At 46.8% G+C, this 12,379-nt stretch overlaps 1 protein-coding gene across 2 annotated transcripts in view; it reads left to right on the top strand.

The window, feature by feature from the left end:
• The window catches only part of LOC144121061 (uncharacterized), a 209,986-nt gene that overhangs the window by 166,246 nt on the left and 31,361 nt on the right, over positions 1-12,379 (top strand). For both annotated transcript variants that reach the window (XM_077653993.1, XM_077653992.1), the window contains exon 3: positions 7,571-7,749. In XM_077653993.1, the coding sequence (XP_077510119.1) occupies positions 7,624-7,749 (126 nt within the window). In that variant the 5' untranslated portion in view covers positions 7,571-7,623. The remainder of the gene's footprint in view (positions 1-7,570; positions 7,750-12,379) is intronic.

The raw sequence follows: 12,379 nt of genomic DNA, 5'->3' as shown, positions 1-12,379 counted from the left end.
TAATAATAATAATAATTGGTTTTTGGTGGAAAGGAAATGGCGCAGTATCTGTCTCATATATCGTTGGACACCTGAACCGCGCCGTAAGGGAAGGGATAAAGGAGGGAGTGAAAGAAGAAAGAGAGAAATAGGTGCCGTAGTGGAGGGCTCCGGAATAATTTCGACCACCTGGGGATCTTTAACGTGCACTGACATCGCAAAGCACACGGGCGCCTTAGCGTTTTTCCTCCATAAAATACCAGTTTATACAATTTCGGAAATGCAGTTAACTTTGACCTCCTCTCCACCTCTCCAGTGCACGTAACGCGGAGAAATGCACAAAATTTGTTGGGCCACAGCGCCGAGAATAACGGCGTTTTCGAAGTTATAAAACCTGATCTTAATATTACTTACGGTTGGCTACACACCTGTGAATAATTAAGGAGCCTAGTGAAAAAGTGAAAAATAGTGAAAATAGTGAAAAAGTTAAGTATTGACCATTAGCTAACCAGCCTGCTAGTTAGCAAGTCTTAGCTGCATTCTGATGTACTACACCGCTGACTGTGCTATGCCGAAAACAGCACTCTTCTAACTCACAAAGCCCCCTTTTTTTTTAATTGTGCAAAGTGTTAGGTGAAACACCCACTTCACATGCAAATATGTGGACGCGTGCAAGCGAATTAGGCAAGAACGCGCGCGTGCGGATTACGCGACTGAAACTGAATATCCGAGCGACGCCTCGACAAAAGAAAGACGACACCATGGACTTATACGCTTTCGCTGTTCGTATAGTTCTGGATGTCGCAAGCCGTTGTACAGGAGTGCGAAGCCAGGGAACATTTTTTTTTTTTAGTTTCTGGAGGCGGGGAAATGTTGCGAAGGACATAACCATAGAACCAAAAAGAATAGTAATCCGGGATTTTTGATCACCAACTCGGAAGGAGTTTAGTTAATGAAAGACACGAGAAATTAAGCCAGCGCAGAAAAAAGCTGACAAAAGACAAAAGGAAATACCGCCATGTTAAGCTGCCCCAGTTTGAACATTTTTCTACAAGCGAGGCATTTCGGTAGCAGTAAATAGCTATCAAAGCAACTTTATTTTTACTATTTGCGCAGAAAAAATTGTGAAAATTCTGGCGAGAAACAGAGGGGAAAAACGAGACACGGACTGCATTTTCACTCGCTTCCTGTTACTCATCCAGCCCACGAATGAACGCCATACGTGCTGGGACCGAAAAGCATTTCTCTCCAGATCGCAACATGCCGCGGATGTTTGAAGCTGCGGTCGCTTCCAGAAACAAGACAACAGAAAAATGAAACAAAGGCCGAATTTTCATGCTTTCGCAGTTTTTTTTTTCTTTCAGGTTATCTTATTATGAATGCCAAGTAGGTTGCATATACTTGCTTTTCGCCAAACTCGGATCCTTCTTCCCGGTGCTGTCTTTGTTAAGATTTCGCCTGTTTTGATCACCAGCCCCCTTAATCACCCTTTCCCACGTGTGTATATGTTGACAAAAAAAGACAGAAACAGAAAAAAAACAAAAAGAGAAAAAGAACAGCGCAAACGCACAAAAAAGCAAGGACGACACAGCTAGGCGCGCATGTTTTGGTGCAAGGTGGTGCAATTCTGGCGCAGTTCTAGCGCAGTTATGGTGCAGTTCTGGTGCAGTCTGGTGCAGTTATGGTGCAGTTCTGGTGCAGTCACAATGACGAGTGATCACTCCCATTCGCTTTTTCTATCCCGCACATTCATCCCGTCCCGTCTCCTCCAACCTGTCCCAAGGGGAAGTGAAATAACGTGTTGCATTCCTGTTTGTTTGCTTGGTTTCTTTTTCTCACCTTTTTTGTGCCTTTCAGCCCTTTTTTTCCCCCTGACTGCATAGACGCGTACGTGCGTGTTTCCACATTATAGGGAACCACGCGGGCTTCTCGGCGCGTCTATCAATTGCGCGTCGAGCGTTTGCTCCTGACACTCCGTCGCTGCGTACCGGGCTTCGCCTTCGAGAGCTCTCGCTCCTCAATTTCCCGGCTGCTGCTGTGATTTTGCTGGAGCCGCAAGGATCGCCAAGCGGAAAAGGGGGAAATAAAAAGACAAACACTGAGGAGGTCACCGACGCGCGAAAGACGAAGAGGCCTCCATTTCACAGCTTATTACTTTTCCCCATCCTCCTTTTCCTGCCATCCGAGTTCCCTATTAGGAGATTCGTTTATGTATTTATTTATTTTTTAAATTTCGCGCGTCTTCCATCGAAACTCCCTCATCGCGCTGCGGTGCGCATCGGCAGCCTATTGTGCGAGAAAGTGTAATGTCACTCCTCATTTGTTTTTTTTTTTTTGCTCTCGTAAATTATTCCGCGCACGCATTCCATACATCACTGAACGGTGTGTGCACCGGACGCCGGAGTCTGAACATATCGTAGTGATAATTCTGTACCCCGTCTTTCATCTTTATTTTACTCTTTTTTGTACTTATTTGTACTTCTGAGCGCACTGGTCTTAGAAGACACGTTGCAGAAATGTTGGTAGCAGCGGCCATCACGTTATCGGTTATAATCACTAATCTCGAAGCACCGTTGTTGCCAAACTGACCCTGGAGTTAGGGCTGGTTATTAATATGCGTCGCCATAACGGCTGCCGCCATGGTTAGCAAGAATGCATAGAGGGCATGCATGGGTGTGCGGCCGCCTGTTTCAGCGTGGAGTCAGTATATTTAAGTTTTATGAATTCATGAGGCTTCCTTTTTTTCTTAAAAAAAAACTATCACTGGCACCGAATATATTTGTTTTTTTTTTTCGCATCCGCAGCTTGGTTTTAGTTTACTGTGCGCAGGCGCATGTAACTACATAAGCTAGAACGCAGTGGCGCTGTTTTGGTTTTAGAGGAGGAATTATTCCTTGTAGCCAAAACAACATGCTTGGTCAGGATTACGAACGGCAGTCGACTCGTCAGACAAATAGTACATTTATAAAACAAAACATAAATCTTTTACTTGTCGGTCAGCCCGTACGTATTCCAACCACTTACGTTCTTAATGACAATACTGTACAAATGTCGACAACCTACAAGTACCTTGGGGTGCACCTTCACTTTGACTTAACGTGGCGTCACCATATCGATCTCACCCTGGCGTCTGCTAACCTTTTGCTTGGTCTCTTCAAAGACAGCCTCTAAGGCGCCCCCATTAACGTCAAAAAACTTGTCTATACCCCCTATTTATTTTGTCTAAATCAGACTTCCTGCCCACAGAGGCCACACAACTTCCTAGCTCCTCCTCATTCGGTACGAAGTCATTCGTAATTTTTATTTAAATATATGTCGCCGCGTACTTTTTTAGCACAACATACGTCATAAGACGTTTTTGCAAGTTTCTGAAAGCCCAGAAACCCGTAGCGCACAGCACGACGAAAAGTCGTATGCAAGGAACAGTTGGACATATGACGGCTGCAAAGCGTTCCCTCTACGTTCATGGGAACACACTGGCTCCAGAAATACGCTGCGATTAACGCTTACAGACCGAATTTTCGGTGAGTAGTAGTAGTAGTAAGTGATTTAATAATAAAAAGGAAGGAAAAGATTTTTGCTAGCCACGGCATCTGCCATCGATACTGAAGCACCTGAGCTGGGGCAGCGGAAATGAAGGATAGGCAGGCAGAATGGAGAAATGAAACGAAAGAGGTGAGGGGACACGAAGAGAGGATAGGGGGAGAAGTAATACACACAAAAACTATTTACACAATAATAAATGTGTACAGGTTGCGCGCGTAATTAGTTCATGGCATAGAGTTTCTTACTATTAACTAGAGGGAAAGCTGGCGGCGCTGCACCTGCACCTCCATGGGCGCGCAAAGCATCATGGGGCGATGAGCTACTTGCTGGGAAACAATAGGCTTTTTTCAGGAACACAGAGCGGCGTTACTGAGCTGTCCCATTCCGTATCCACGGGGCGCTCCGCGCAGACGACTTCGGCGTAAAAGTAGTGTGCAAAAGCCATAGTAGCGAAAACGCAACAGCACACGACGCCAATAAAAGGTTTTTGTTTTCCGAAATGCCGTGGAAAAACCTTTTAAAATGTTAAGGCGGCAACATCTTTTTCAAAGACATTTCGTTTTAAAAGTGCGCCTGTTAAGCACTGAATATTGGATTTTGTGGTCTGCAATGCTTGGTCAATAGGAGAGCAAGCCATCGCTTATTTTGAGCAAACTTGGCATGTATGCTTTTCTACTCGTTTGTTACGCTTAATAGACAGGATATTGAATAGGACATTCTTGATTATGGAACGTTTGTTTTTTCATTATTTTTTGACAAGTTGTAGTTGTGCAGTCGGTAGCTCACCGCCCCATGATGCTTAGAGCGCCCATGGTGGCTCAGGTGGTCTCGAGGAAGCTCCATGCTAACTCCCATAGTCGGGGCGCCAGCTTTCCCTCTAGTTAATAGTAAGAAACTCTATGGTTCATGGTGAAGCATCGGTCAGGTTTGAAGATATACGAATCCAGAAATTTCACTCGGCGATGTCAGCCGATCGTGTATATAGGGGGACGTTAGTGGAGCTTGCTCCCAGCACACCCGGGTACATGAGGCACTACTCCTTTTGAGTGATGGCTCGAGCGGAACCGGGGTGCGGATTAAGCGTGCTTACGCCAGAGGCGGACACTGCGAGTCCCCCCCCCCTCTCTCCCCCTCTCCATCCCTCCGCCTTCCCGTATCCGTAATGCCTGCGGGCACACGGTCGCCGCGCGACTGAGCATTTTTCTTCCGGCTTTCTCCCACTATCGGCCAACCGTCCGTCCACGTCGTATACCGGGCAGTGCGCAGTATAACGTATGAGCAACTTTTCCGAAGGCTGTCGTATAACGCTTGGCGAACGCGATATATGGGACATACCAAAGCCGTGCCTCGTGGGAGCCGTACTCTCGTTCATAGAGGAGGACGAGGAATAGAGAGAAGAGCAGAGCGTAAGGGGAGAGGGGGCAGCAAGGTTGAAAGAAAGATGAACAAATGCTTTCCTCTTCTCGTCGATGTAAGGTCGCTAGCGCGAACAGCGGTGCTCGAGCGCTGTCGCTGGTTGTATGTTCTTACACTTATTTGGCGTTCGACTTTAAACTAGCCCGCCTTTAAAGTCTAACGCGTGTCGTATTAGAGCGGGGTTAAAGCGCTCTGTGCTGGTTGGCTTCTGGGGGGCAGGTTAGATTACAGTCGCCGAAAGCCGGTCAGGAGAGGATGGAAGCAGAAAGTAAAAAAAAAAGGTATCAATGCAGGCTAAACAATCCCATATGGTTCAATTTAGGTCAATACATTACTCTTAGCCGTTTTTTCGCACCCTGGCTTGTTAGTTAGAGTTTTTTATCCATTTTTTTTGCGTGCTCAAGACAGTTATGGACCAAATTGCTTCAAGAGACAGGACAAAAAGTCCAGAAGGATAAATGTCTGTCAGGACGAAGCCATTACTGACGGAAGAGAGAGCATTTCATTCCATTACAGAATGGCTGCGAAACATGAACAATATTTGCTTAATGTTGTAATTAGCCCTTACCGCCCCCCCCCACCCGAAAATAAAAAGAACATCAGTACCTTATCAGCTGAGCTGATGGATTTCCTAGTGTCAAAGCAACACTGTAGGCGCGATAGACGTGTGGCTGACGTATTACATTTTTTTTTTGCTAACCAGTAGGCTCGTTCTATTTCCCTCTTTGTTTGGTCACGGTGTTTAAGGACAGAAGTTGCGCTGAACAGAAACAGCAGCGACACTCTGCGGTGTGCGGATAAGTGCGAGCAGGAGCAGTAGAAAAAAGCAGTTGATGATTATTTCATTCCTAATTTAAATTAGCCGGAACAATGCTCTGTCAGAGCTTATCATATTCATTTGCGTCTTTTCTGAAACAGCGGTTCATTTATTAGGAGTCAGTGCTCACCCTTTACTAATGCGCGAAGAATCGGCAGTATCCTTCTTGTTATGGTCATACCCAACGATTATGGACGGGAGCATTTCTGAACGGGAGATTACGAACGCATTTTTTTTTCACACATTATAAGATTTCACTTTAACAATAAATATATACGCAGATCTCCCGTCGGCATGCTTGCATTTTTTTGCTATTAAAGCTTTTGCTATCATCAAAAGCGTTCCCCATTGGTTTTCTAAGGCAGTCTTAATTGTTCGATGCGCTCGACGGAAAAACTAAAAAAAAAAGATTTTGCTGTAGATCGGAAGCATGGACCCTCAATAGTTTCATAACAGCACCTTACAATTTTCCAATATTGAAAATATTTGTTGTTCCACATGTAATCGCCACAATCCGTATGCACGAGCCGAAATACGTCGATTTACGCACAAGAAACAAACACGAAAAAATGTTCACGAATTCTTTGCACTGATAAGTACCTGTCTTGCCTCATTGTGGGATCTATCCATCCCTTTTTCCCATTGTCAAGGAACGCCAGGTCAGCCTTTTTTCTTCCCCGCTATCCCTCACCCAAACCACGCCGCTTCGAATGGGTGACTCATCAATTTTGCCCTCACAGACCAGAAATGGCTGGCTGCCACCACTGGGGTTCCAGACTAGGGTTTCTTCCCTGGGAGGTTTCGTTCAGTTCAGTTCAGTTTAATTCATTCATTCATTCATTCATTCATTCATTACCTTTCCATATTACGACATAATACCCTGTTCTTCTTTGCATTTGTAACCGCTCCTGCAATGTCTCTCACCAGAGATAGCAGTATCTTTAAACAAATAAATAAACACCGGGAAATTAGACGCGTATTCTCACGGTCAACTTTCCCTACCATTGAAGTAGAACCTATACGAATGCGGGGCGACAGCTTCCACAACCGTGCAGTTTTAACGAGCTCTCGAGCCAACCACGGAAGCCTGGCAAAGCACACTGAAGGCTCGCTCTTGAAGCTACCGGTGCGCCGTCACATAAAGCTGACCAAACAAAGGGTATGACGGGATAGCGTAGTGAATAAGCCCCGTATATACAGAAGGTCTTTCTGTGTTTTACATTCATAGGTCCCTAGGAGTCCTCACACCCCTCCTGGCGCAGTGGTGCAGCGGTTGAGCGATACGCCACTGCCCTGAAATGGCAAGTGCTCCCAGCGGTGGACCTTGTGCGGCCCAGGTTCCTGTTCCCAGGCGACCAATCATTAATTTAACTGACTCCTGTCATGGTGCGCAGTTTGCACACTATTCAGTGGGCAGGTTGTGATGACGCCGCAAGGTCACGTGACCTAGGTGGCCCACCTTCCTCCAAGGTTGCTCTCTGGGGACCACCTGCCAGAGCCATGCCAGTGACTTTTCGCTCACAACACCGACACCGGATTTTCTGGTGGACGGGGCCTTTAACGGCATCGCGTTAAAACATGGCGGACGTTCAGGGAAGCCTGCTCGTCGACTGTGTCATTCGGAAACGCATTGTATCTTTTTTTTTCGCATCCCATATCAATTCATATTGTTTTACGGGTCCTGTTGAGGTTATTCTCTTTCCTCTCTTAACCCGCAGCTTCTGCTAACGCTTTTCGTTGATTTATTTCGCTCTCTTTCGTTCTCTGAAAGGAGAGCGGCAGGTGTTCACTGATTCGTTCTCCGCTTCGCAGGCGGAGGCGCCTCTGTAGCCGTGGCTGCGTGAGTAGTCCATCCGGCCGGCCCGATGGCGTCGGCCGACGTCACGATGACGTCAGATGCCAACGTCAACAGCAGCAGCAGCGGCGGCGGCAGCGCGGGAAGCAGCAACGAGACGCCCTGGGCCGACCTCTGGTGGAAAGAGCGGGTTCAGGTGAGCAACAATTAAGCTACCACTCTCAAGAGACAGGCTTGTAGAACGATAGCAACGGCTGCAGCTGTTAATGGGTCTTATCATAGCGCGATTCACATTCCGCCAAAACGGTCCAGTTCAGCGTGGTGCCATTTGTGCTTGCGCGATTCCGAGACGCAACAACTGCTCATGCGCAGACGGCTCCGAAGGGCAGGGCGCGGGCACACGCATCACTGCACAGGCGCAGTTAAACTCTCAGATTAGCGAGTCACCGTAGCGGACTGCGCTATGCTAAAACTCTCTAGAAATATATCAGCATAAGGCGATACGCTTCCACAATGTTGATCTGCGCATACCAAGATGGCTCCAAGGGGCCGCCTGCCTCTTCGCGGAAACGCTTTGATCCTTGCGCAAGCGGATCATATAGCAGCGGGTCGTGAATAGCGCTAAACTAAACCTCTGATTAGCCTTCTACGGGCGTTATTGATTTGTAACCAGCCGAATGCAGGAAAAGTAGCAAATGCTGTCCTTATTCGTAACAAGGAGTTTTTTAAAGCATATCTGGCACAAGTTTACCTTTTTTTTTAAACGTTACAACGCTTATAACTTGCGAGCTTCGCACACGAGCAAATTACATTCTAACTACGATTCTTATGTCATCCCTCAGATCGTCCAGTTTTTTCGCATTGTATTAATTGGCGGTACCAATAATATTGTTAGCCGGTTTGTTGCTGCTGACTTCATACACTTTCATTGCAACAAACTACTTTTAGGAATGTGCTACATTCTAAACTATACAAGCCCTTCAAAAATACACAGTTATGCTGAAGGCTTAAAAAAAATTGGCAGTGGTTTAGCTCTGGTTAAACCTGGAGTGACGGGATAGCTGCAGCTGGCCGAGCGGAAATTGGTCACGTGACCAACCACGTGATGAACCACGTGATCAGCCACGGCGCCGCGCCGCCGGCAGCTGCTCCGCATCACGTGACCAACCACGTGACAGCGTGGCGCCGCCGCCACCGCCACTCGGAATGCCGAAGGCTCGGAATGCTACCGTAATGTAGCGAGCGCTACAAAAACGTCTTCCGCAGAAATACACTGTACCGAAAGTCCGCCGAAAGTTCGTATTTCTCGCGTAGCCTGTCAGCTCGCCAGAAAGTAGAAACTAGCGAAAAAAATGCAGATTTCTTTACGCAGGTAAAAGGCCGCCCTGTTTATCTTTTCACGGGGGACGTTAGTTGAACCTAAAATGCGTCTGTAGCCAACACAACAGCTTGTTATAAACCATTCAGTAAGTATTCGAAATACGCTGAAGCACTGACCCTGTCTTCAAACAATGGGGGCTCAAACAATGGGGGGGGGGGGGGGGCAGTGTTCATCGATAATGGTCCTCTTTCAATCTGTTCCGGAACTGCGAGGCACGGCTTTAATTGCTTATTGTACACGCAGAGGAGTTCAAACCAGCGATCCGGAAGAGATCGCCCCCCTTGAAAGCGGCTTTCATGCGCTGCGCACGTTTGCACGCCATTCTTATTGTGTAGCGCTTTCGTTAGCGAGCCCAGCTGGGGCGACAACAGCGACAGTTACACGGTTCGCCCGCTTTCAACAAGCTCCGTTTTTGTTAAAAGTTTTAGCACAAACAGACCGCGAGAAAGACTACTAAGCTCCGGTTGTTTTGGTTGGAGCGAAGACGCTTACCTATATTTTTGTATCCGTATCAATTCAAATAGATGGCACTAATAATAATTATTTCTGGAAGTTTTAATGTCGTGGCATTATATTTGTCACACCAAAACCCCGCCGATGTCCGGTGTCACAAATTCGCTGATTGGTCGAGAAAGGTCCCGTGACCTTATGACGGCATCACAAACTGCCAACCCCATTGTGAACAGTCAAGTTTCTAGACAGTAACCTAGACAGAGAGTCGAGATCAAAATTTAAAAAAGAGTTATATACGTGCAAATGTCGGAGCCGTCACAGCATAATGAATACTTGCTACTGCAGCTTGCATATGGGGGTTAGTAGACAGACAACTGCAGAGAAACTGACGGAAACATACAGAATTTGCAGCAGAAGTTGCGACAAGTCTGAAACAATGCTACCGCAGCGTCTCCTTAAGGTTTTTTTTAATGAAATAATACATATAGGTAGGTTTGCTTTGTGGGGGTTTAGCGTCCCAAAGCAACTCATGCTATGAGGGGCGCCGTAGCGAAGGGCTCCGGAAATTTCGACCACCTGGAGTTCTTTAACGTACACTGACATCGCACAGTACACGGGTCTCTAGAATTTTGTCTCCATCGAAATTCGACCGCCGCGGCCGGGATCGAACCCGCGTCTTTCGGGTCAACAGCGGCGGCTTAATAACACGTATAATCAAACAAAGAATATTTACTTGTGTCATCGTCATATCTGCTGTCAACACATTTCTTAGTGGCGTAGTTTGCTATACTGGTTTTAGCGGCACATAAGAGCCTAACACAGGGTTCTATCTCGGTTGAAGGCCAGACGTGCTCATCGCTTTTAATTCCTAAAGGTTGCAATGTTCACCTTCTTTATAAGAAGAAGAAATAACTGCGCAAAGAAGACGGGACAAGAGAGAAGAAGCACACGGGACAAGTGCTTCTTCTCTCTTGTCCCGCCTTTTTTGCGCAGTTATTTCTTGTTCTTATAATGTCGTACCAACTAGCCCCTCACCGCAATCTTTTACATTTCACCTTCTTTAACAGCCTAAAAATACTTGAGGGGCTTGGTGCTAAAAACAGTGAACCTGAGATGACCAGGCAACGGCTTCGTCTACTGCAGAAGGACAGGAAATGAGAAGCCTGCTGATCCGGCGGATTTACAATGTACCATCCCCACAGACTACTTCTGAGCCCCGCCGCGGTGGCTCAGTGGTTAGGGCGCTCGACTACGGATCCGGAGTTCCCGGGTTCGAACCCGACCGCGGCGGCTGCGTTTTTATGGAGGAAAAACGCTAAGGCGCCCGTGTGCTGTGCGATGTCAGTGCACGTTAAAGATCCCCAGGTGGTCGAAATTATTCCGTAGCCCTCCACTACGGCACCTCTCTCTTCCTTTCTTCTTTGACGCCCTCCTTTACCCTTCCCTTACGGCGCGGTTCAGGTGTCCAACGATATATGAGACAGATACTGCGCCATTTCCTTTCCCCAAAAAACCAATTATTATTATTATTATTACTTCTGAGTGGAGAGAGAACGAAATGTGCGGAGAAACACAACGGCAGTGTTAACGAAACTATAAAGCAATGCCTTCTATGGCTAAGAACACTGCATTATGAAACCACTGTTGAAAACCTGTGCTTTCGCAAAACCCGTTCTTTGTTTCTGACTCTAGTTTTTTCGAAGCAGATACATTCAACTGGTCGTAAACTGACACGAAAAGCAGTGGTGTGGCCACGATTTTGGACAAAATGTGACCGGCAATGTGTATCATGTTAAGACGATAGTCATCATATCGCACTGACTCATATCTATGACAGCCGGAAGTTATTTAAGGGCACTATTGTGAACTATGAGGGGAAACAAGAAGCTGAACTGGACTGATAGATCAACCTTCAGGGTGATTACCGGCGTTTTTTTTTCTTTTCGCGAAAAGATGAGCGCGTTGCTGAGAAAAATGCCGAATGAGGTCTCCGATTTCCACAGGCATTTATTTTTGCACGAGACGCGGACGGTGTTACGTCATCTTTGCGACGTGTCCCCGTCCGAGCTCCTCCGCGAATCAAAGAATTGAATAAAACCAAAAAATTGGCTGGCAGTTTATCATTGCTCATCACGAAACATGGCGCGAAAGCGCTTTTTTTTGCAGGTGGACACCGCCGCCACCTGAAAGCGCGATTGAGGTGTCCACTGACCCAGGAAGACAGTTATGCGTGCCTTCAACTTTTTCACGGTCAATGCCAATTTACCCAATGTACGCCGGCGGCCTGTGCTCGAGTGCCGCGTTTCTGCAGCAATGTTGGCAACGCCAACGTGTATTGCTCTAGTGCAGTGCTTCTGCCACAATGTTTTTCATTCCAGCGCGTGCAGCGCACATCTCTCTGTCGCTACCGCCACATATATCTCAAAGCGTTAATATTAGTTTGATATAGTAGTATTAGTTGATGAGGACGACGACGTGCAATGCACAGCGCGGTAGTGTGCTGCATTCTTTATTCTATTTCACCCCTATTTTTCAAGCAGTTTCTAGCAATTGTACTTGCTCTACGTAAGCTAGACCCCTCTATTACAGCAGTTGCAGTAATTACTGATTCTTTATCTTTGTGTTCGTCCCTCGCTGCACAGGTTGACGGTCCCATTTTAACAACTTTCTTATCCCTACTTCCTCCGCATTTGAGCCTTGTTCATTTAGTATGGGTTCCCGGTCACAGCCGTGTGACAGTAAATGAGATTGCTGACAATCTCGCAAAGGCTTCCCTCAGCGGCCCCGTGTTGCCAATCATCCCGGCTACAGCCTATTTTACAGCATCTAGATTTCGGCGACGTGCGTTTTTAAGCACGCAAGACACATCACTTTTAACATCGGCGGATTATGAGCACCTTAAATATTATTGGAACAGGAAAATTTGTTGCTCTCGGCAGGTTGAAGTATCACTGACAAGGCTGCGCTGCCGCATCCCCCCTCTAAATTTCTA

Source organism: Amblyomma americanum, chromosome 2 (assembly GCF_052857255.1).
Source record: "Amblyomma americanum isolate KBUSLIRL-KWMA chromosome 2, ASM5285725v1, whole genome shotgun sequence".
Classification (NCBI taxonomy): Eukaryota; Metazoa; Arthropoda; class Arachnida; order Ixodida; family Ixodidae; genus Amblyomma; species Amblyomma americanum.
The sequence above is the reverse complement of the archived record's forward strand: the minus strand, read 5'-3'. Positions and strand labels throughout refer to the sequence as shown.